The sequence below is a fragment of the Chrysemys picta genome, chromosome 6 (assembly GCF_011386835.1).
Source record: "Chrysemys picta bellii isolate R12L10 chromosome 6, ASM1138683v2, whole genome shotgun sequence".
NCBI lineage: Eukaryota > Metazoa > Chordata > Testudines > Emydidae > Chrysemys > Chrysemys picta.
In genome coordinates, this window is record NC_088796.1 from 44868668 (window position 1) to 44892888 (window position 24221).

The following is a 24221-nucleotide window of genomic DNA, read 5'->3' on the forward strand; positions in this document are numbered from 1 at the left end:
GTCAAATTTGCAAATGAACTGGAGCTCAGCAGTTTCTCTTTGGAGTCTGGTCCTGAAGTTTTTTTGCTGTAAGATGGCAACCTTTACATCTGCTATTGTGTGGCCAGGGAGGTTGAAGTGTTCTCCTACAGGTTTTTGTATATTGCCATTCCTGATATCTGACTTGTGTCCGTTTATCCTCTTGCGTAGTGACTGTCCAGTTTGGCCAATGTACATAGCAGAGGGGCATTGCTGGCATATGATGGCATATATAACATTAGTGGACGTGCAGGTGAATGAGCCGGTGATGTTGTAGCTGATCTGGTTAGGTCCAGTGATGGTGTTGCTGGTGTAGATATGTGGGCAGAGTTGGCATCGAGGTTTGTTGCATGGGTTGGTTCCTGAGTTAGAGTTGTTATGGTGCGGTGCGTGGTTGCTGGTGAGAATATGCTTAAGGTTGGCAGGTTGTCTGTGGGCGAGGACTGGCCTGCCTCCCAAGGTCTGTGAAAGTGAGGGATCATTGTCCAGGATGGGTTGTAGATCACTGATGATGCGTTGGAGAGGTTTAAGCTGAGGACTGTAGGTGATGGCCAGTGGAGTTCTGTTGGTTTCTCTTCTGGGCCTGTCTTGTAGCAGGAGGCTTCTGGGTACACGTCTGGCTCTGTTGATTTGTTTCTTTATTTCCTTGTGTGGGTATCGTAGTTTTGAGAATGCTTGGTGAAGATCTTGTAGGTGTTGGTCTCTGTCTGAGGGGTTGGAGCAGATGCGATTGTACCTCAGTGCTTGGCTGTAGACGATGGATCGTGTGGTGTGACCGGGGTGGAAGCTGGAGGCATGGAGGTAGGCGTAGCGGTCGGTGGGTTTTCGGTATAGGGTGGTGTTAATGTGGCCATCGCTTATTTGTACGGTGGTGTCCAGGAAGTGGACCTCCCGTGTAGATTGGTCCAGGCTGAGGTTGATGGTGGGGTGGAAGCTGTTGAAAGCTGATGGTTTGACACCATCAGATCAGGATTAAACAAAGACTGTGAATGGCTATCCAACTACAGAAACAGTTTCTCCTCCCTTGGTGTTCACACCTCAACTGCTAGCAGAGCATCTCACCCCCCCTGATTGAACTAACCTTGTTATCTCCACACTGATATATACCTGCCTCTAGAGATTTCCATTACTTGCATCTGAAGAAGTGAGGTTCTTACCCACGAAAGCTTATGCTCCCAATACTTCTGTTAGTCTCAAAGGTGCCACAGGACCCTCTGTTGCTTTTTACAGATTCAGACTAACACGGCTACCCCTCTGATACTTGACACCATGCAAGGCACTGCATTTAGCCGTATGGAATGGAAATCTATCAACCTCATGAAGAAACTTGCACAAATACAGACAGATATCATCTTCCTTTCCAAATGCAAACAGATGGACATCATACCAAATGGACTGAAGGTGAAAAATCCATTGCTATCTACATACTGCACAGACCACAGTGAGAGATTATGCCATACGTTATCAAAGAAACTGAGGAACCACCTGATCAGCATCCTATACAGCAAACAGAAAAACATCAAGAAAGAGCTCTCCAACCTGGAGACTCTCATAAATAACCAACCCTCCACACAAACGGACTTTACTAAAATAAGACAGGAGATCTACATTACACACTTCACCTCTCTACAAAGGAAAAAGGACCGTAAGCTGTCTAAAATCCTACCTGCCACATGGGGCCACAACAGGGGTACCCCTAACTCACCCAGCAATATCGTCAATTTATCCAGCTACACACTCAACCCAGCAGAAGAGTCTGTCCTATCTCGGGGACTCTCCTTTTGCCCCAGCACCCCCACGAACATGATACAGTTCTGTGGTGATCTGGAAGCCTACTTTCGCCGCCTCCGACTCAAAGAATACTTTCATGATAACACTGAACAGCGCACTGATACACAGATACCCTCCCACCAACAACACAGGAAGAAGAACTCCACATGGACTCCTCCTGAGGGTCGAAATGACAGTCTGGACCTATACATAGAATGCTTCCGCCGACGTGCACAGGCAGAAATTGTGGAAAAACAACATCGCTTGCCTCATAACCTAAGTCGTGCAGAACGCAATGCCATCCACAGCCTCAGAAACCACCCTGACATTATCATCAAAGAGGCTGATAAAGGAGGTGCTGTTGTCATCATGAACAGGTCTGACTACCAGAAGGAGGCTGCCAGACAACTCTCCAATACCCAATTCTACAGGCCGCTTTCCTCAGATCCCACTGAGGAATACACTAAGAAACTACACCATCTACTCAGGACACTCCCTACACTAACACAGGAACAAATCAACATACCCTTAGAGCCCCGACCGGGGTTATTCTATCTACTACCTAAGATCCACAAACCTGGAAATCCTGGACGCCCCATCATCTCGGGCATTGGCACTCTCACTGAAGGACTGTCTGGATATGTGGACTCCCTACTCAGACCCTACGCCACCAGCACTCCCAGCTATCTCCGTGACACCACAGATTTCCTGAGGAAACTACAATGCATTGGTGACCTCCCAGAAAACACCATCCTAGCCACCATGGATGTAGAGGCTCTCTACACTAACATCCCACATACAGATGGAATACAAGCTGTCAGGAACAGTATCCCTGATGATGACACAGCACAACTTATTGCTGAGCTCTGTGACTTTATCCTCACGCACAATTATTTCAAATTTGGTGACAATATATACCTCCAGACCAGTGGCACCGCTATGGGCACCCGCATGGCCCCACAATATGCCAACATTTTTATGGCTGACCTGGAACAACGCTTCCTCAGCTCCCGTCCACTCATGCCCCTTCTCTACCTACGCTATATTGATGACATCTTCATCATCTGGACCCATGGGAAGGAGGCCCTGGAAGAATTCCACCATGCTTTCAACAGCTTCCACCCCACCATCAACCTCAGCCTGGACCAATCTACACGGGAGGTCCACTTCCTGGACACCACCGTACAAATAAGCGATGGCCACATTAACACCACCCTATACCGAAAACCCACCGACCGCTACGCCTACCTCCATGCCTCCAGCTTCCACCCCGGTCACACCACACGATCCATCGTCTACAGCCAAGCACTGAGGTACAATCGCATCTGCTCCAACCCCTCAGACAGAGACCAACACCTACAAGATCTTCACCAAGCATTCTCAAAACTACGATACCCACACAAGGAAATAAAGAAACAAATCAACAGAGCCAGACGTGTACCCAGAAGCCCCCTGCTACAAGACAGGCCCAGAAGAGAAACCAACAGAACTCCACTGGCCATCACCTACAGTCCTCAGCTTAAACCTCTCCAACGCATCATCAGTGATCTACAACCCATCCTGGACAATGATCCCTCACTTTCACAGACCTTGGGAGGCAGGCCAGTCCTCGCCCACAGACAACCTGCCAACCTTAAGCATATTCTCACCAGCAACCACGCACCGCACCATAACAACTCTAACTCAGGAACCAACCCATGCAACAAACCTCGATGCCAACTCTGCCCACATATCTACACCAGCAACACCATCACTGGACCTAACCAGATCAGCTACAACATCACCGGCTCATTCACCTGCACGTCCACTAATGTTATATATGCCATCATATGCCAGCAATGCCCCTCTGCTATGTACATTGGCCAAACTGGACAGTCACTACGCAAGAGGATAAACGGACACAAGTCAGATATCAGGAATGGCAATATACAAAAACCTGTAGGAGAACACTTCAACCTCCCTGGCCACACAATAGCAGATGTAAAGGTTGCCATCTTACAGCAAAAAAACTTCAGGACCAGACTCCAAAGAGAAACTGCTGAGCTCCAGTTCATTTGCAAATTTGACACCATCAGATCAGGATTAAACAAAGACTGTGAATGGCTATCCAACTACAGAAACAGTTTCTCCTCCCTTGGTGTTCACACCTCAACTGCTCGCAGAGCATCTCACCCCCCCTGATTGAACTAACCTCGTTATCTCCACACTGATATATACCTGCCTCTAGAGATTTCCATTACTTGCATCTGAAGAAGTGAGGTTCTTACCCACGAAAGCTTATGCTCCCAATACTTCTGTTAGTCTCAAAGGTGCCACAGGACCCTCTGTTGCTATGAATCTAGTGCAGAGTGGATGTACAGATGGACTACTGAGTCTGCAGGTAAAGTGGCCAGCAACTCCTGAATTCTCAGAACACATCACCTTTCAGTAAAGTGCAAGGGAGTTGATGGGTGATCAGCCTTTCTGCAACTCCAGCTGCTTATTTTGAGCCCAAATATGAATTTAGGAACTTCACTTCAGGTACCATTCTTAAAAATTTTGGCCAACATTTTAAAGAAACCTCTCTGTATTTAAACTACATCTAAATCTACAATATTTTGTTGGATTTCAGAGTAGCAGCCGTGTTAGTCTGTATCCGCAACAAGAACAGGAGTACTTGTGGCACCTTGGAGACTAACAAATTTATTAGAGCATAAGCATATTAGATGCATCCGAAGAAGTGGGCTGTGGCCCACGAAAGTTTATGCTCTAATAAATTTGTTAGTCTCTAAGGTGCCACAAGTACTCCTGTTCTTGTTGCCATCTGTTTTCAAACTAAGCGTAATATTTTGAATATGCTGAGGTACATCCTAGTAGTTTTAATACCAGTATAACACAAGGTTATTAACTAGTCCTGACCACCAAATAAATAGAAATGTGTTTAATTACATGAATAATTACCTAACTTGTCTATTACATCAATGCAATAATAAAGATTAATATAACAAAATTTAAAAAAATACTGAAAACACAAAATTACCTTTCTATATGTGATATAATAATGTTCTATTTTTTGTTGCAAGTATAATGCATTTTTATTTAGTTCTTACAAATCATAAATTCTTTGTTCTCTGGAACGCATTGCGTATCCAGTAGGTACCAGCACATGGGCAGGATTTGGGACAATAAATGCAACTTCACGTTTAGACTTATTAGTAATTCATAAAATTCCCACTGGACTTGAAACTTGTTTAGCATAATATCAAGACTATATTCTGAGATGTTTTCTTTCAGTTGTAGTGTTGGGTGCATACTAATAGCCCAAATGTAGAGGAAAAAATGTAGCATATGAATATCATTGTATTTAATATTTCTTAAGAAGTGCCATTTAAATAAACTATATTTCTATTTAATTGCTTACTTTAAGTCATTGGGGAAATTTTAGAAGATGAAATGCACATCCCCAGTGCTCAGATAGAATGACATTTTTTGCTGCCAGAAAGCTGGGTTGCAGGCATGCTAACTGCATACATATCAGTTACTTCATATAGAAGTTTTATCATGTTAGATGTTTTGCTTAACATGTTCCTTGACACAAAGCAAATCTTACTTAAAACAATTAGGAAAGGAAGAATAGTAATTCTTGACACATTGACAAGTGCTTATGCTGTGTGTAACTGATTTCCTGGAGGCAACTTAAGTATATGCTGTAGGGTGTTTGTTGTTCTGTTTTTTATTATTGAAGGTGATTATCCCAATAGCTTTCTGTAGCAGAGAAGTAGAGGAGTCCAAAGTCCCAAACTAAAGTTATTACAAATTTATTTTATTAGGATCTTAGAATTCCTTTGTTTAAAATTTCAAAAATTGTGTTATGGAATACATATGTTGGTTGTCTTTGAAGCTTGATGTCTTTCATAAAGTGACTTGCTGCCATTATTTCAAGGATTCCCCACAAAAGTTTTTCTTCATAGCACTTGAGAAACCCCACGCAGGAGGAACCATGTGTTTGCAGATAATAGGTCTCTAGAATCCGTTCATTTAGTTTTTTTCATGAAAGCAAAATTACTTTCATAACCAAGGAAGGAGGAAAAATCATATGGCAAGGAAATTTTTTATTGTATACATCCTGAAAATATTTATACTATGTTCCTAAAAATATACTGACTGTGCTGGTGGCATAAACATTCAACTTGTGCACCTTTGAAATTGGAGGGAGGGGGGCAAATAACTTGTAGAAGAGTCTGGATGGATTCTGAGAAAATCCTCTGAGAAAATTGCGGAAAATACCTAACACATTCAAAAGGCTTAACGTTTGCTCTTTAGAAGTAATTTTATGAACCCCAGGGATTCTGGCAGTGATTGTTTAGCGGTCAAGAGAGGGGGTTGGCTCCATTATGTCAGAAATCACCCTACTTCCTCCTCCAATTTGATCATGGAATGTTAATAAGTGCACAACACTTGTACTTACCGTTACCTTGCAGATGTGAAGTAAGTCTTGCATCTGATAAATTCTTTGTGAAACCATAAATTACCACCCCTACCCCCTAAAAAAACCTCAAAACAAACAACTGGTTTTGCTTGCACTATATCTTCAGTGCTAGGGTTGAGATTAAATATGTAATAGAAAGTTTGTCTGTTTTGTTTGACAAAAGGACATATTCTGCCAAATAAACCGATTAATGCAATTATTCAGAATCCATTTAAAAATAAGACTCAACTTCTGTGAGTAGAGGGGAGTCTCTTTTTCTGGCTACTATCTTTTTGCATAATGGACATGCTTTAAAGTACTGAGAATTGCCAATATTAGTTCTAAGTACTCATGTATGGATTTATAGAGAGAATCACTGACTTGTTTTTACAATTTTGTTTTCTAGCTGGTGGCTGGGAGTGTGGTGATGGCATTTGAGGAAGTGTGCCCGGATAGAATAGATCTGATTCACAAGAACTATCGAAAGCTGTGTAATTTGTTGGTTGATGTGGAGGAGTGGGGGCAAGTTGTTATTATCCACATGCTAACTCGATATGCACGTACACAGTTCGTGAGTCCTTGGAAGGAGGTACGTTTGTCTCTTTTGTTCTCAACAGCTTGATAACAGAAATACTTCAGATTGTGTTGCTCTTAATGAAAATGCATAGTTTCACCTTCATGAAGTGGATACTAACACCTCTACCCTGATATAACGTGACCCAATATAACACGAATTCTGATATAATGCGGTAAAGCAGTGCTCTGGTGGGGGCTGTGCACTACGGCGGATCAAAGCAAGTTCGATATAACGCGGTTTCACCTATAACGCGGTATGATTTTTTTGGCTCCCGAGGACAGCGTTGTATCGAGGTAGAGGTGTAGTTGTAGAACTGACTTCTTTTAATAATAAATTAAAAAAATTTTTTTTTTTTTTTTAAATCTTCAGTAAAATTTTTTTTTTGGGGGTAGCATAAGAAATCTTCCTTCCAAGCTGTGTAACCACGTGCCTTCCTTCTGTGCTCAGGGTGTTGCTGAGTGGGTGGGTGTTCCCAATAGCTTAGCACTCTTCTGACAGCTGTGGAACTCTGATTGTAAAAGCTTCACGCTCTACGCTTTATGGAAATGTTGATATTAAGAGTTAGATTTTGAAAAACTGGTTTTCTATGTTAGGAGCTTCGTTGTTTAGCTTTCATTGCCTGTCATAGCCTTCATTGCTGAAGGGTTCTTCCCTTATCTTGTGCAGAGAGTCGTCTTAGCCTTTTCAAACTGTGTTTGTGTAGATGTCAGTGCAGTGAACAATATCAACATTTTGACACAGTATATACTATGCTGATGGGTTATCTACATACCTATGTTTTGAAATAAGACAGGTGTTAGTTAAGCACAATAATTTTAGATATCTAAAGCTCTTTATGCAAACGTAAACCTGGAGTGCCATTAGTATGCTATTTTTTTTTCCTTGCTGTAATACTGGTAACTGTCTACTTTTGTCCTTGCGTTAATAAAAGGGGGTGTCCATATTTCATTGGTATTTAAAAACAAAAAAGCAACGTGTTCCAGCAATTAGTGATCATATAACACCCATTTCAATTGGACTTTACTTCTGAAGAATAATTTAAATAAAATTAAGTACTTTTTGAAAAGAACATCAGAAAACATTTTTTTAAAATAAGAGCTGTTCGGCAGTAGTAATACTATAGTAGTTTATTGTATGAAATCATTGAGTTACAGAACTTTTAAATAACATTTCACTGTATACATCTTTATAAATTTGAGTTAATTTCGTACTCATTTATAGTGTTGGTTTTGAGATTGGCGGAGTACAGTTAGGTACTTTTTGTCAGTTACTTTAATCTTCTACATTATCACTGTGAAAGTACCCAGTGGGCTTAGTAAATTATGTATTTTCATAGTGATAAAGTAGAAGATGAAAGTACCTGACAAAAGTATCTCAAACCCAGCGCTATAAAATAGTATGAAATTAACTCAGATTTATAAAGAGATATACAAGTGTTTGTACAGAGGTGTCCCGATATAGATAGACCACCTTGCCACTTATATTGCCTATGCTATATTTTCTATTGTATTTGTCTAGATCTAAATGTTTCTACCTGAGTTCTGCTAATACACCTAAATATACACATGCAGGCCCCTTAGATATTTCAATCATAAATATTAATTTATTAGACTGCCAATTCTTTTAAACTTGTGGTTTTGTGATTTGAACAAAGAGCGAGAGAGATGAGACCATCAACCTGATTCTCACACGTGACTTATAGCTAGGATTTGATCCTTTTGTAGGTATTGGGAGCTAAAATGCTATTGTATATAACACACTTTTCCATCTAACCCAGATATGTTTCATGCTATGTGTTTGTATAGTCAGAATATGACACATACAAAAGGTCTAGAAAGAGACATTATAAGCTCTTTGGAGCAGGGATTATCTTTTTGTTCTGTGTTTGTATAGCACCATGCACAAGGGGTCCTGGTCAGTGCCTGGGGCTCTAGGTGCTATGATAATACAAATAATAATAAAAATTCTTCTGCATATGAGTTTTATGGTACCTAGTGTGTTTTACTTCCCTTTTAATTGTTTAAACACACATAGTAGCTTTAGAAGAATAGAATTGCATAGAAAAATATAACATTGATTTGAATATGAAATAAACATACAAAAACATAGAGTACAGCTTGAGGCTCATCCCTCACTGTGTTGTTTATTGCAACTGCCTAGGTTTTTTTAACTTATGGTATGTAATAACTATTATTAAGAAGTCTTCTGATACACTGTAGAACTGCTAACAGCACTATTTAGCTAATATCTTTAGGTAAGCAATTTTTAACCATATTTAGCAGGCTGATAGGTCTGACAGCGCCTGCTTTGCTGGTAGGGAGAAGAGGTAAGGATTAGGAGATACCTGAGGGAAGCCAGCATTCCACAGTTGACTCTTCTTCTGCCTCATGGCCACCTGCAGAGCCCCACGCCCAAGAGCAGTTAGACTTGAGATGCGTTTCTCTGCCTTTCCCATCATCCTGTAAGGTTGCCTTCTTAGATGAGACGATGGGCCCTTTTCTCATGGAATATAGTTTCTCTCTGGTGCAGCTGTGATGTGTGCTGCCTCTATCCATGAGAGTCTAATCATTTAAAAACTCAAGTCTAAAATGAAAGCATTTCCTTAAATTTACTAAAATATAACATTGTGTTTACTCTCTCCATGCTTTCAATATTGAAAAGCTTGGGTAGGAGTGAGAGCAACATTTCAATGTTACCATAAGAGCCATAACTTTTAAACAAAACAAATAATGCATCTTATAATAATAATAAATAATAGGTGTGTGTGTGGGGGGGGAGGGAGGCAAGGGAATTGGTCCATGCTTAATATATTTTAAATGGTCCTGACTAGGCTAAGAAACTTATGTCTTAAGAAGAATAGGGTGAGCAAGAATGAGTAGACATCTTTTGTCTTTTTGGCTGGAAACAGTTGCGTTGTGTAATGGAGTATTGGAGGCTTTTTTTGAGTAGTGGGAGAGGGTGGCTTAACTTGGCATCAGCCCATCTGTTCTTATGTTTACAATGGAGAAAAGACAATATAACTATTTTAAGTGAAAGCTCAGAATTCATATTTATGGGCATTACTATAGCCATCATCACCGTAGTAAGAGTTGTAGAATGCATTAAAAACTTCTGAGACTGTAGTGTCATAAGGCTTTGTCGAGACCCCTAGAGGGTATGTAGTGTTAAATGGCTTAACTTTTCATTCCTTTACTTTTGAGGTCTTGTCAAATATGTTGTGTGCAGCAGCCTTAACTGATAAATAACATAGTGTTTATGTGTAATGAAGAGTGAATCAGGAAACGAAAAAATGTCTTTTATGCACTACATAGGGCACACAATTTTTTTTTTTTTTTGCTTCATAGTTCAAACTCAGTATTTTCTTCCAAGCTTAGCTAAGAGACTGTTCCTCATGGGGAATTATCACTTCTCAAGGCTTAAATTTTTTGTTTGGCCATTTAAAAAAAAATCAATGTTGGTGAGTTTAAAACAAAAATAATTATATCTTTCAGTTAAACTCTTCTCCTTTTACCATAACTCAAATGACTGAAGAGGTTTTCCTCCAACTTTGCAAAAGTATTCACTTCTGGGTTATTCAGACAGAGGTTCATCTTGCCCCATTTAGGTCCATGGGAGTTTTGCCATTTATTTCAGTGGGGGCAGGATCAAACCCATCATGTAGGTAATGAGGATCACATAAACACAGCATGGGAAGGTTGATCTCAGAACTAGAATTCTTGAACAAATGAACAAAATGTTATAATGGAAGTTTGTACATAACCTTATTTCATAGCTTTTGCTATCTACTAAAGCTGTAGCTCTGAATATTTAAATATACTATACTCATGGAATTCCCTGTTCATGTAAATGTCATTGCTTGATGACAAATATTTTGTATTGCAATTTTATATGTTCAGTTGACTATGCTGTTTATTTTCTAAAACATGTTTTACTATAGTAGTTTTTACAAAGGATGCTCTTTAGTTTATATGGAGTTTCAACTATTCTCACACTTTATTTTTTTTTTAAGCAATTTAATAAAACTTCTTTAGCTAGAGTGAGTTTGGCTCAGCCTGCAGCAATTAAATTGCTTTTATTAAATAGTTTGTCATTTTTAACTTGCCTAATCCTTCTGATCTTTGAAAGGTGATCTGAAAAGGGGGGAAAAACCCACTCGCATGCCCTAGTTTTTACCCTTCAAAGTATGAGGGCAGTTGAGACTTTATACTCTTTTTGTTTATTGGAGATTTTCTTGATGGACTTAGCTAGGTGTATCAAAAGCTATTGTGAGATTTCTCATCCTACTATAGAAGGGGTGGTATATTAAATCCTTAATAAAGATGGCATGTGTGTCAAATGTTTTAGATAAACGTGCGTTAACTAAGGAGGAAAAAACAAAGGAAAAATAACCCCAGAAATAACATTTAAGTCTGTGTGTTTCCCATATTGGGGTTCAAGAGAACTGGGTTTCCACTTGACTCGAAGGAGCAGGTAAATCCATTTTCTTTTGAAGAGGCATGTTATTGAAGTGTGCAGGAATTCAGCTTTCAATATTTTTCAGGTACACAACACTTCAATAACACTACCTGCTTGTAACGTATCTAGACTTGATAAAATTACTCTTGTCTGTCCTGATTAGCACCACTTCAGAAACTTTGGTTAAAACGTTTTGTTCTTCAGCCCAGTGTCTCCCACAGTTCTGGACATCTAGGGCTGCTTTCCTCTCTCTGCAGCTTCACGGAGATGAATCAGCATTTTGGCACCTTCTATGCCCTCTGTGCTCCTGCTTGCTGCGGCAGCAGACGGTGGCAGTTTCTGTTGCTCCCACCCTTATTCTTTCTGTTTTATCTTTTTCTGCCCAGATTTTGGGCAGTGGAGTGTAGTTCCTTCCTCTTCAGTGTTCTTCCTCCTTCCTGGATTGGTTAACCTTTTGGGGGTTTAACCCAACCTCAGCCTCTGCTGCAGCATCTCCCTGCCAACTCCTCTGCTCCTATACAGGCAGGGTAGCCGAGAAAGCACTAGGTTAACAATCCAAGCTGCTCTCCATTTGTGAGAAAGCCTTCCCAGTCTTGGCTTGTGACCAATTATGCCCAGTCTTTACCCAGGCAACTAATCCTAATGCTGGTCCTGGGGCTATGAGTCAGATAGGCAAGTGGGGGTCCTCTACCCACCACGGCAGTTGCAACTCCACAGGGGGAAAGTTGGATGTGTGCAGAGCAGGAAGAGGCCCCAGAAGTGAGGAGGACCCTAACTTCTTGACTCAGGAGTTAAGTCCCAGGCAGAACAAAGAGAGGAGGCTTGCGGGGTCTCAGTTCCTCCCCGCCCAACCAGTAAGTCTTAAAGTGGGTCATGAGCATCCTGAGGAAAGAAGCAGAGCTTCTAATCAGACTCCCTTGCTCCCTCCCAAGCTGACTAGAAGGGCTCTGACAATGTGATTCCCCTCCTCCTCCAGAAGGAATGGGACCCAACAGGGGAGGATTCTGAGTCAGACCTCTCAAGATGACTTCAGGCCCTAAAGAAGGCAAGCCACGAGAGGTCTCACCAAAGCTGCAGCAGAGCTTCTACACTCCCAAAGCATGCTGAAAAAGGTTAAAAAAAAAATCAAAAAGGCTAAAAAGGTAAAGAAAAAGTCCCAAATCCAGGACACAAGAGTTTTCTTTCTCCTCTTCCTCCTCCAAAGAGGATGGCAAGCTGTCTGGCTCTGAATCCAACAGGATGGGGGCAAAGATAAAGCAAAGGGTTTTTTTTTTCTTCTATGACTTTGAAGAACGAAAGCTCTATTACTAAGATCTTGACAGTGGATGTTGCTGTAACATCCCTTGCCAGGTATATAGTTATTCCCTCAAAAGAAGATTTCTACCCAAAAGATCCCTTGGATAGAAAAATGGAGGCCACTCTCACAAAGGACTTTGGAGTCTCCTTCACTACTTCCAAGCATTCCTGGCAGCTGCCTGCTTTGCAAGAGCATCTTTGTCCTGGATGGGAGATTTCAAAGCCCTTAAGGACAGAGGTCATCCTGACTTTGGCTCCACTTTAAAGAAACTCGCCCTAGCCAAAAGCGTTTGTGGCTGATGCCACAATGTATGCAATGAGGTTCTCAGCCCGAACCATGGCTTCTAGATCAGTAGCCAGGCACCATGTACAGCTCTGACCCTGGAAGGTGGATATTCACTCCCAGCAGTTCCTATGCTTGGCCAAGCTCACAGGCTCCTTCCTTTTTGGGGAAAGCTGAAGAAAGTGGTGGCTGACAATGCGGCAAAATGCAAACAGTGAGGAAGGGTAAGACAAAGTACCACCAGGAGAGAATATAGACTGGCTTGCAGATAGAGGCACTCCTAATCCTCTACAGAGGTGCCAGCGAAGGGACAACAGATTCTCCAAGGAAAAACAGTGAAGTCGAGGTTCAGAGGGAAAGACTGGAGGGATCAGCCCTCCTCCTCCTCCTGCTACACCAATCCACTTAATGACAAAGATCGCATAGGCCTCCACCCAGCACTGAAGCTAGGAGGCAGAATTTCCCTTTTGCCAGGGGAATGGCTTTCAGAAACCACAGACAAGTGGGCCAGAGTTTATTCCCTCAAGCTGCAGGCTCCACCCCATCCATTCTTCATCCAATCACCCAGTTCCAAGAACCCTATAAAACACAACTTAATCCAGAATAAAATCTCATTTTCTGGATATGGGAGTTGATATTGTGTTCCCTCGGAAGAAAGGGTTTTCTGAGTTCTATTTCACCTTTTTCATTGCGCAGAAATGCGGTGGGGTATCCGAGCCATTCTCAACCGCAAAAGGCTTAACAAGTGGAATGAAGAAAAAGTTTTGGGTGGAGACCCTGGCTTCTATTGTGTCTTCGCTGTTGTGGAGGGATTCCTTGACTTCAGTAAATCTAGTGGAAAGATATTTCCATATCCTCATCAGACTGTACCACCACAGGCTTCCAAGGTTTGTGTATGACCAGAAACATTGTACCAAACACTTCTGTTTGGCCTGTTATTGGCACCCAGGGTTTTTTAAAAAGATGTTGGTAGTGACAATAGCCAGACTCAGGTTGCAGGGAACCCACCTGTACAGTTTTCTGCATTATATTCTGGTAAGAGCTCTGTCACAGTCAGCAGTGTGCAGGGCCATGTCTCAGGCTCTCCTCCAGGCACACCTTTTCATCATCAATGGCAAGAAAAATTCCCTGGTTCCATCCACCAGAATAACCCACCTGGGAGCAGACATAGACACCTCAGTAGCAAAAATGTACCCATCATTAGAAAGGTTTCAGAAAATACAAGAATTGATTATCTTGCTCCAGCTGCAAGTGTCCTACTATAGCTCTTTGATTCAGACTGCTAGTGTCATGCACAAGGATCACTGCATTGGTACAATCATGCATCATATGTCTTCAAGCCTTCATAGTAAGAGTGTGGAACCACTTCTCAGAATGTTTGAAAGTTCAATACGGGTTCCAACACAGGTGTTTAACTCCATTCTGTGGTGGTCAGCCCATAATGTCTGCAAAGGGATGCCCATTTGTCTTCGAGATCCTTTAGGTTCACAACCAATGCCAGTTTGACAGGTTAGAGAGCTCCCTTGGAGACCCAAACAGCCCAGGGCTTTTGGAGCAAGGAGGAAAAGGCTCACAGCATAAACCTCCTAGAGCGGAGAGTTGTCGAACTAGCTCCACAAAGGCTCCAAATCACCCTAAGGGGGAACCACATCCTGGTTCAGTCTGACAATATGACTGTCGTTGCATATCTAAACAACCAAGGGGGAACAAGGGATACAGCTCTATACGCAGAAGCAATGGAAATAATGAGGTGGGTGGAACAGTTCCTCCTTTCCCTCGTAGCGATCCACATCAAAGTGCATTGGAACTAAAAGGTAGACTGGCTAGCAGATGTAGAGTCAACAACTCTGAGTGGTGCCTGAATCCAAGAAGTTTTTGATCTCATCATTCGGATGTTCAGCCTCCTTTCAATTGACCTGTTGATAAATCATACGAATGCAAAGAGGCCAAAATACTTCACAAGGGAGGCAGACCCCAGAGCCATGGAGAAGATGCCTTATTGCACAGTTGGCTGCAGGGTCTACTTCATGCGTTTCCATCCTTCCTGCTACTTGGAAAGGTGGTCCCGAAAATAAAAACAGAACAGGTGATGGTAATTCTTAGAACTCCTTGTTGGCCAAGGAGACTTTGATTCTCAGACCTAATAGAGCTGGAATTACCCACTCCAGCTTCCGTGGAGACAGGACATCCTCTTGCATGGTCCTCTTCTTCATTTGGACCCCAAATAGCTTTGTCTAACAGCCTGACTATTAGAAGGAAGCACTAGAAGGTCTGTTTGTCCTCCATAGTTATTAAGACATTAATTTTGTCAAAGAGAATTTCAACACTAAAAGCATATTTCTCTGTCTAGTCCAGATTCTACAACTGGTGCCAAGAACCCAGCGCAAATCCTGGAATTCCAGCCATTCTGGATTTCCTCCAAGAAGGCATAGACAGAGGAGGTCTTCAGCCCAGTATAGTTGCATGTCAGGTGTCTGCTCTTAGTAGCATATTATTTACAGGATCCTTGGGTTCTTTCAAGCCAGTGTCTTTCAAGCTGTCCAACTGACCAGACCAAGGATCAGGGTACTCTTTCCAAAATGGGACCTACTGCTGGTTTTGAGGGTCCTGACTACCCATCCCTTCAAGCCTTTGACTTCAGTGTCAGCTTTTTATGTATCCATTAAGTCTTGTTTCTTAGTGGCTGTCAAGTGTTGGAGCTGGCAGCCTTATCTATATAGGAGATTGACTCTGTGTTCCATGAGGACAAAGTGGTGCTCAGGATACCTGAATTCTTTCTTCCTAAGGTAAATTCCTCCTTCCACACTTTCCAAGAAGCTGTGCTTCCTTTGTTCTGTCCAAAACCACAGCGTCCAATGGAAAAGATGTGGGGACACCCATGACTGAATGCACTCCTGTATTCACACCATTGTAATGATCTTTGTACAAAATATGCCTTATTGAGGTATCATTTGAAAATTAATAACTTGATGGTCAATAATATCATTGTGAAATGCATGTAACAACATTATATGTAAAGTTATGAACATAAACTGAAATTGTCTGAAATGTGGTTACCAGATGGGTCTGGGTAAACCAGTTTCTCAGAGACAAAGGACAAACTGATGCCTCTAGCCAAATGTCAGCAAAACTAGCGGGCAATAACCTGTCAAGTGGCCATTCTTTGGCAAGGAAGAAGGACAGGAACAGATTGAGCTGCATTTTAGCAAACAGCACAGAACCCCTTTCACCACCTGACTCCTTCTCTCCATCCTCACAGCAGGAACACATTTTATCTAGGGATAATCCTCAGGAAAATGCTTTTCAAAGGGTGACTGAACTATAAAAGTGAGGGGCAAAAACACCCCAAGTTATCTGTCCCTATTCATCTTCATTTCTTTTACCAAAGAAGACAAAAGGTACAGCCTTTGGACTTTGGAAGCAGATATGGGGCTGAGAATATGATCAGCAATGTTACCGGGAGCATGTGGTTAGGGTCTTTCACTTGGAACGAAGTCTAGTTTGTTAAATTTTAGTACTAGGAAGTGTTTTATCTTTTTCTCTTGTGACTATTTCTGACTTCAATGCCTTATACTTGTACTCACTTAAAATCTCTTTGTAGTTAAATAAACTCATTTTATTCTTTAATCAAAACTAATCCAGTATTGTGAACGGTGTGGGTAACTCCATTTAGGGTAGAAAACTGTTGTATATGGATCCCTTTACAGGGGCAACAGACCTAATATCTGGACTGTTCAGAGGGCTGGACAGTGCAGAACACACATTTTGGGGAAAAATCTGAAACTGAGTGGGTTGGGGGGGTCTCCCTGCAACTGGTAACCAAGGCTGGTGGAAGCCAGAGTATGACTGATGTGTGATTGGCAGGCTACAGTTATACGCAGACACACGGAGTTTTATCTGATTGCTGGAAGGCTGTTTGTGAGTGGCCCAAGTTGGGAGCTACGGCAGCAAAGCATTGCGAGGCACCCAAATTTGCAGGGCAGAAGTGACACAGCCTTCACAGGTTTGGATTGTACCCTGGAATGTTACAACTCCTTGAATGTCAGAAGAGCCTTAAAAATCTATCTCAAGCATACAGAGTCCATGAGAAGATTAGGCTCTTCATTTACAGGAGAACCTCAGATACAAACGCCAGAGTTACGAACTGATCGGTCACTCACACACCTCATTTGGAACTGGAAATAGGGAATCAGGCAGCAGCAGAGACCAAAAAAAAAAAAAAAAAAAGTAAATACAGTTCAATACTGCGGTGAATGTAAATTACTTAAAAAAAAAAAAAAAAAAAAGGGGAAAGCAGCATTTTTCTTCTGCATAGTAAAGTTTCAAAGCTGTATTAAGTCAATGTTCAGTTGTAAACTTTTGAAAGAATAACAACGTTTTGTTCAGAGTTACGAACATTTCAAAGTTACGAACAACCTCCATTCCCGAGATGTTCGTAACTCTGCAGTTCTACTGTATGTCTTTCCGTGAAAAATGCTAGGGATTTAGAGTTTCCAAGTCCTCTATCACTAGGTGGATTAGACTATGTATTGTGGAAGCCTACAAATCATCAGAGGTTCCTATCCCAGCAGGGATCAAAGTTCACTCCACCAGATCTTTAGCAACCTAATGGGTGGAATGAGCAAGTGTTTTCACCTCGGAAATTTACAAAGTGGCCACTTGGTCTAGAGCTAACCCTGGCATTAAGCACTACAAGGTGGACTTTTTACTTTCTTTGGAGGCTGTCTTTGGCAGGAAGGTGCTGCAGGAGGTGAACAATAAAAATACAGATGTAAAACGGGTGGAGTACTTCTTTTCTACTGAGCTCTTGTTCCCTAACTCTTCCTACATCTGATCACTATTCGCTACTTCCCAGATGTCCAGAATTGTGGGAGATGCTGGGCTGCAGAATGGAAAACTTCATATAGCTAATTTCCTTTCATTTCTACCCGCCCGAGATGGCTCATGAGCCTCTGGTCAGATATCAAGTGGAATTGTTGCCATCGGACTGTCTTTCTTGGTCTAATGTACATATTTATTTGATCTCTGGAATATGTTATAAACAATTTATACAGGTTTTATAGCTTAGGAAAAACTCATCTGGCGGCAGGTGGGAGCGGAGGGGGCGTCATGAGAGCATAAGGCAAAGAAATGCTGATCTGCCTCCAGGAAGCTGCAGAGATGCAGCCTAGACATTCAGAATTGTGGGAGGCGCTTCTTGCAGAAGGGGAATATTGATTAAAATTTTTACGTTCTTGGTTATATATGTGGTTAATCTCTGTTTCATGTCTAGCAAAGGGGTAACTTGTGTAGTTTGAACAAGGCTATATAATAGATCAATACATGCACCCAAAGCCCAGTTGATAATGCCTAAGTGCTGTGAGAGTGTATGTACGAGTGACATCTCTTTGGAGCTCTCAGCATGTTAGGCTCTGATGGTTCATTTATGCTTAGTGAAAAGTTGTGCCTGATTGATACAAAGATATAGTTGCTATTGTTTTGAAAATTTTATTTCACATTTTCATGTAGTCTATAATCTGTTACATGCCAACCATAATAAATATATTTTGACAAACTGCTTAATTCAGTGAAATTTGATTTGTGGCTCTAGGTTTACTACTACTTAACTTATTAAGCTCTGTACCTCTTATTTTAAGATTAGAAAAATAAAAACAATATAGAGGAAAAGCCTTGTATGTCAAGTACAGTCATTTGATTTAAAAAATAATTTAAGTGGATTGTCTGGAGTTCCCATTTTTCATTTTAGATTGAAATAAAATTGTTTTGCAATAAAGCAGCTTGTCTGAAAATTGCTTAAAATAAGCAAAATGCTAGATAATGAGATGTTCAGGTAAAATACTGTCCTAAGGCACCCAAGTCTGCTTATTACAGGTGTGTGTATAGAAGGTAAGCAGTTTGCATTATCCTATGGGCTGGTCTACACTACACAGTTAGGTCAACATAAGGCAGCTTGTGTCTCCACTACAGCCTTCCTGCCACTGATATAAGTGCTCTACTACACCAACATAATAACTTCACCTTCACGAGAGACATAAGGTTTATGTCTTTGTAGTTAGGGCGACCCAGTGTCTCTGTAGACACTGTCTCCCTTACATCGGCTGTCTTGTCAATTTCACAGCAGGAGCAGTGAAATTGACAAAAAAGCTGTTCCCTTGGAGAGCAGGGCAGCTGGACCCTGCTGTCAGTTGGGAGCCGGGGTGAGAAGCCTGAGGAGCTTCCCCTGCTCCCAGCTGGGAGCCGAAGCCTCCCGAAGTGGGAGCTAGCTGGGTGAGAAGCCTGAGCAGGCAGTCTTGTCAATTTCATGGTTTGGTGAGCTGTGAAATTGACAAGGCTGCCCAGCTCACCATGGGGGGCAGGAGGGAGGCAGGAGAAGCCAGGGCTGCTGGACCCCACTCCCCAGGGTCGAGAAGCCCCAGGCGGCTTCCCCTTGTTCCTGGTGGCGAATGTGGAATGAGGAGGGGGAGCAGCCCTCCAGGAGCCCGGGAGCCTGTGGGGCAGCCAGGCTCCTGGTAGGGAGCTGCCAGATCAGAATTTCAGTTCCCCACACTGCCCTTCTTCGGTCAGTGGAAGTGCTCCTGGAGAGGCCACTCATCACTGATCCAAGGATGGTAGTGTGGACATGCAGCACCACAGTAATTACTGTTGTGGTTTTAAGTCGATCTAATATAGGTTGATTTAGATTTGTAGTGTAGACATACCCAATGTGTTTATATTAAAACACACAAAAATTATAAGCAGCAATTTATGGTGTCTGTGATTGAGACTTTTTAACATAGTTTTTAAACTGGATGGATAACTACAACAGTTTATTGGATTACTTGTATGCCGCAATAAGTTATAATGTCAAGGCAAGAATATAAACTAATTGTCAGGCTTCTGCCTGTGCCAACCCCAAAATGCTTCATGATGGTACAGGTTAGATAATGTTTGTTTACATTGGCATGTGCTTGAATGGAAAATTGGTCTTTCTGGCTATTCAGCAATTAAATTTAGTAGAAATACCTTTTAAAAATTAGTTGATATGCGTACCTTTTGTCAATAAGTTCTCAAATGAACACATTATACAAGGCATCTTGTGTAGTGGAAGAGATTTTTAATTTAGTTTATTTGCCTCATTATAGATCAGTATTTAAGTTGTTTATATGTAAATGTATGATTTGAGGAACAATTAAGTGTTGACAAAGTAGATTGCAGTCATATCAATTGCAGTGCATTTTCCATAATTTTTCTAACTGACATCTTTGATGATAAATAGTGGATGCCAAGTCAAAGCCGATTATACAGTGCACTAGGAATTCATGGTGCTGTCAGGGAGAAGACCGATTGACTTTAAATTTACATATTAATGAGAAGATTTGTTAAGAGGGTGCTTGACTATAGAAAATAACAGCATATTTATAGGGCACGACATTTTACAAATAAAGCTGATGCAGGAAAATGGAAATTAAACCTTTTAGATTAATAAATTCAAGATTGCTAAAATGCATATTTGCATTTTTGTTTTCTTAAATTTACCTTGCTCTCAGAGTAATATGGTTTTCCCTTGTTCAAGCTGGATCCACTAATCCTCAAAGACTAATGCTTTAACGTTTTGAATTAATTTTTTCTTGCATTCTTAAACATCTTCGTAGTTAAGTTTTTTCTTTTTTAATTTCTAATTGTGAGGAAAAACTTCCTTTTTTAGAACAAGGTTGCTTTTAATTATGATGCAGGTCTAATATAAAAATCAGTTCGTACAAAATTTTGTTTTAATGCCATGTATTTAACTTTTGTGACAGTGTAGGATCAGTAATTGTGTTGATTAGCACTGTGTTGGAAAATATGCGTTCTTTATCAGTCTTGGATGAAACTTCAGTTTTCAGTATCTAAGTGTAACAGTTTAAACAATATTCAGTAATCACCCCAGAGGATCAAATCTTTATTTGCTGTGACGTTTTAAAAATAAAATCCAAGATTTTTGTTTTATGTAAAGTGCTAATTATGCTCTTTGACATGTGGATGCTCCTCACTGCACACTTTGTAAAATTTAGTAATATACATACATAAACGGCAATTTTTATTTTTTTCTCTGAAGAATACATAGCAAATTTTACTCATATTTGAGGACACAGTAGAATTATAGGGATACTTGATATTATCTTAGTAGTTAAGGTTATTTTCTAAAATGGGCCTAAAATGGACATACTTTTCTGGATCCCCTCCCCCTCTAAAAGTATGTGTCCCATGGGTGTGAAACTTCATACAAGGCTACATTTTTATGCCCTTTGAATTTTCTACGTAGCTTTTGTTTGGTTTCTCTTCATAAATTTTTAATAGAAAGTCTTTGAATTTGGGGTCTGGCTGAAACTTTTCCTTAGCATTTCTACTTTTCATGACTGACCATTATCTCTTAAACACTATCTACAAAAAATCTTAGACAAGGTGAGTAAGGTAATATCTTTGCTTTAACCAACAGACGTTGGTCCAATAAATGTCGCCAACTCTCATGATCTTTTCATGAGTCTCACGATAATTATTGAGTCAAGTGGATATGTGATGATTTCAGCCTTCATTCTTAAAGAAAAAGTAAGTTCTTCTTCGAGTGATTGTTCACGTCCATTACACATTAGGTGTACGCGCGCCGCGTGCACGGACGTCGGAAACTTTTTCCCTTAGCGGCTCCCGTCGGGCCGGCAGGGCCCCCTCCTTCCCGCCAGAGCGGCGCCCCGCTCCAGGGTATATATATCCCTGCCGACCCGACCCCTCCAGTTCCTTCTTACCGTCCGTGGCGGCGTTGGAACAACTCTGTCTCTCGTCTGAGAGTGTCCCTTAGCAATAGTCATTAGTGTTATCTAGCAGTTATCAGTTAGTTTATAGTAGTGTTGAGCCAGTAGTTAACAGCTCATTAGGGTACTTAAAGTTCCTGCCGTGGTTGTTTGTTCAACCCCGGCACCGGCCATGGGCGGCGGGGTATGCCACACGCCCAAGGCTTCAAGGCTTGTGCCACGTGCCGCAGGCCTATGCCATTGAGCGACCCCCCACGCCTCGTGTCTCCGTTGCCTGGGGGAAGCTCACCAGAAAGAGCGCTGCAAGATCTGCAAGGCCTTTAAGCCCAGAACTAAAAAGGAGAGGGACTTTCGCCTTAAGCAGCTGCTCATGGAGACGGCGTTACAGCCCTCCACTTCGACGGCACCGTCTGCCTCCATGCGGAGCGCCCCGGCATCGGTGCGGGAACCGGCACCGGCGGGTCACCCGAAGCCCGCGGCACCGACCCAACGGGGAAATGCACGACGCCGATCATCTTCGCCGGCGAAAGCGAAGGGCCAGTCTAAGGCCCGAGGACGCTCCCCGCACAAGAGGCCGGCACCGGTAAAGACCTCGAGTGCCCCTAAGGCCGATACGGCCCCAACACGGACCCCGGTAGTGGCTCCGGCGCCGAAAGGCCTGTCGAGCCCCGGGATGGGCGCGTCGAGTGAGGATGAAGGGCTGGAGGAGCTCGTGGAACAGCCCTCCTCTCCGGACACGTTTGAGGCAGCTAAGGACCTCATCGCTTTGTCCGTCGAGGCCCCGGCACGCGCTGAGGGCGCTCCGCCGATGCTGCCGCGTAAAGGCAAGCCGGCGATGTTGCGCCCATCACGGTCGCCGTCTCGGCACCGCTCCAGGAACCGGTCCCGGTCGAGCTCCGCCTCGGTGGACTCCCGGTTGCCTTCGGCGCAGGAAGCACCGCAGCAGTCGGGCTTCAACAAGCGGTCGGCACCGACTCAGCAACCGAGCACGAGTCGGCACCACGAAGCGTCGGCGGTTCGTTGCCCAAGGCTGACCAGTCGTAGCCGTTCCCGGTCCCGCGATCACCGGTACCGTTCCAGGTCCAGGTCGGCGAGGCGCTATTCCAGGTCCTGGTCGCGGAGGCGCTACTCCCCAGAACCGGACCGGCACCATCCTACGGCTCCACCGTGGCCTTCCAGGTCGCCGTCCGTGGTCTCGGGGCTGACTCAGACCAGTACGGCGGGTATGCCCATAGGTCACGGGCCAGCAGAGACTACGGTCAGTCCCAATGGGGCCAACCGAGCCAATGGCCATTCTGGACACCCTGGGCCTACCACCAGCAAGGACCCCCATCAAGGGCCTCGAGATCCGGGCCATCCCGGTACCGATCCCGCTCCCCGCGGCACCGCCCGCCATCGTATAGGGAGGCAACGGTCTCTAGACCACCGGAGCGGGAAGGAGTGGACTCGGCACCAAGTACGGTGCCGTCCCAATCCCACGCTGTGGGTCAGGCCGCAGAGGAACAACTGGCTGATGCCGGGTTGCTGGACAATGAGGATGGGCAGAAGGCCCCGACCTCTTCCTCCTCACCAGATGAGGCGGTAGCGGGCACATTGGTGTCCGCCCCTCCCCCGATCGACCATCGGGCACACCAAGACCTGCTTCGCCGGGTAGCCCTCAATCTGGGCTTGCAAGCGGAGGAGACTGTAGAGCAGGACGACCCCATGGTCTATATCCTGAGCCCAGAGGGCCCCTCCAGAGTCGCTCTCCCGATTATACAGACAGTACAGTCCAACTATAAGATGGTGTGGCAAACACCGGCCTCTAGTGTGCCAACTGCAAAAGGCGTAGAGAGGAAATACTTCGCCCCATCTAGAGGGTTTGACTTCCTCTTTCTTCACCCGTCCCCCTGTTCGCTGGTGGTCTCGGCGGTCAATGAAAAAGAGCGGCATGGCCAGCAAGCTCCTGCCCCCAAAGGCAAGGAAGCTAAGAGATTGGACTTATTCGGGAGAAAAGTCTATTCATCTGGGGGCCTTCAACTGAGGATCGCCAATCAGCAGGCGATTCTAAACAGGCACAATTTTAACTCGTAGGCATCAGTTGCCAAGTTTAAGGCCTCCCTCCCACCTGACGTGCATCAGGAGTTCACGGCCCTGGTGGATGAGGGAATGGCAGTGGCTAAGACCTCATTGCAGGCCGCACTAGACTCAGCCGACGCGGCGGCTAGAACAATTGCGTCGGGAGTCGTGATGAGGTGTTCGGCGTGGTTGCAGGCTTCAGGTCTCCCGCCAGAGGTACAGACCACGCTGCAAGACCTCCCGTTTGAAGGTTCGGGCTTGTTTTCCGACCAGACGGACGCCAGGCTACATAGCCTTAAGGACTCACGAGCGACCCTTAAGTCGTTGGGTATGCACACTCCGGTAACGCAGCGTAAGCCCTTTAAACCCCAGCCACCGCAAAGGCAATACCACCCTCGCCCCCGACACGAGCCGTACCGCCGTCGAGGCAGGGATAACAGGCGGAGACGTAACAATACGCCTAACCAGGGCCAGAGTCACGGCCAGGGCAAGCCACAGCCAGGGAATAAACCAGGCTTTTGAAGCTACGCCCGAGGACAGCGTACCATATCC

The 24221-nt window shown here is 43.4% G+C and overlaps 1 protein-coding gene across 12 annotated transcripts in view; it reads left to right on the forward strand.

The window, feature by feature from the left end:
• The window catches only part of AP3B1 (adaptor related protein complex 3 subunit beta 1), a 580418-nt gene that overhangs the window by 386779 nt on the left and 169418 nt on the right, over positions 1-24221 (forward strand). For 9 of the 12 annotated variants that reach the window (XM_065550060.1, XM_005288300.4, XM_065550061.1 and 6 more), the window contains one exon: positions 6642-6824. The exons of the other annotated variants lie outside the window; for them this stretch is intronic. In XM_065550060.1, coding sequence (XP_065406132.1) covers positions 6642-6824 — 183 coding nt within the window. The remainder of the gene's footprint in view (positions 1-6641; positions 6825-24221) is intronic. 12 annotated transcript variants of the gene reach the window in all.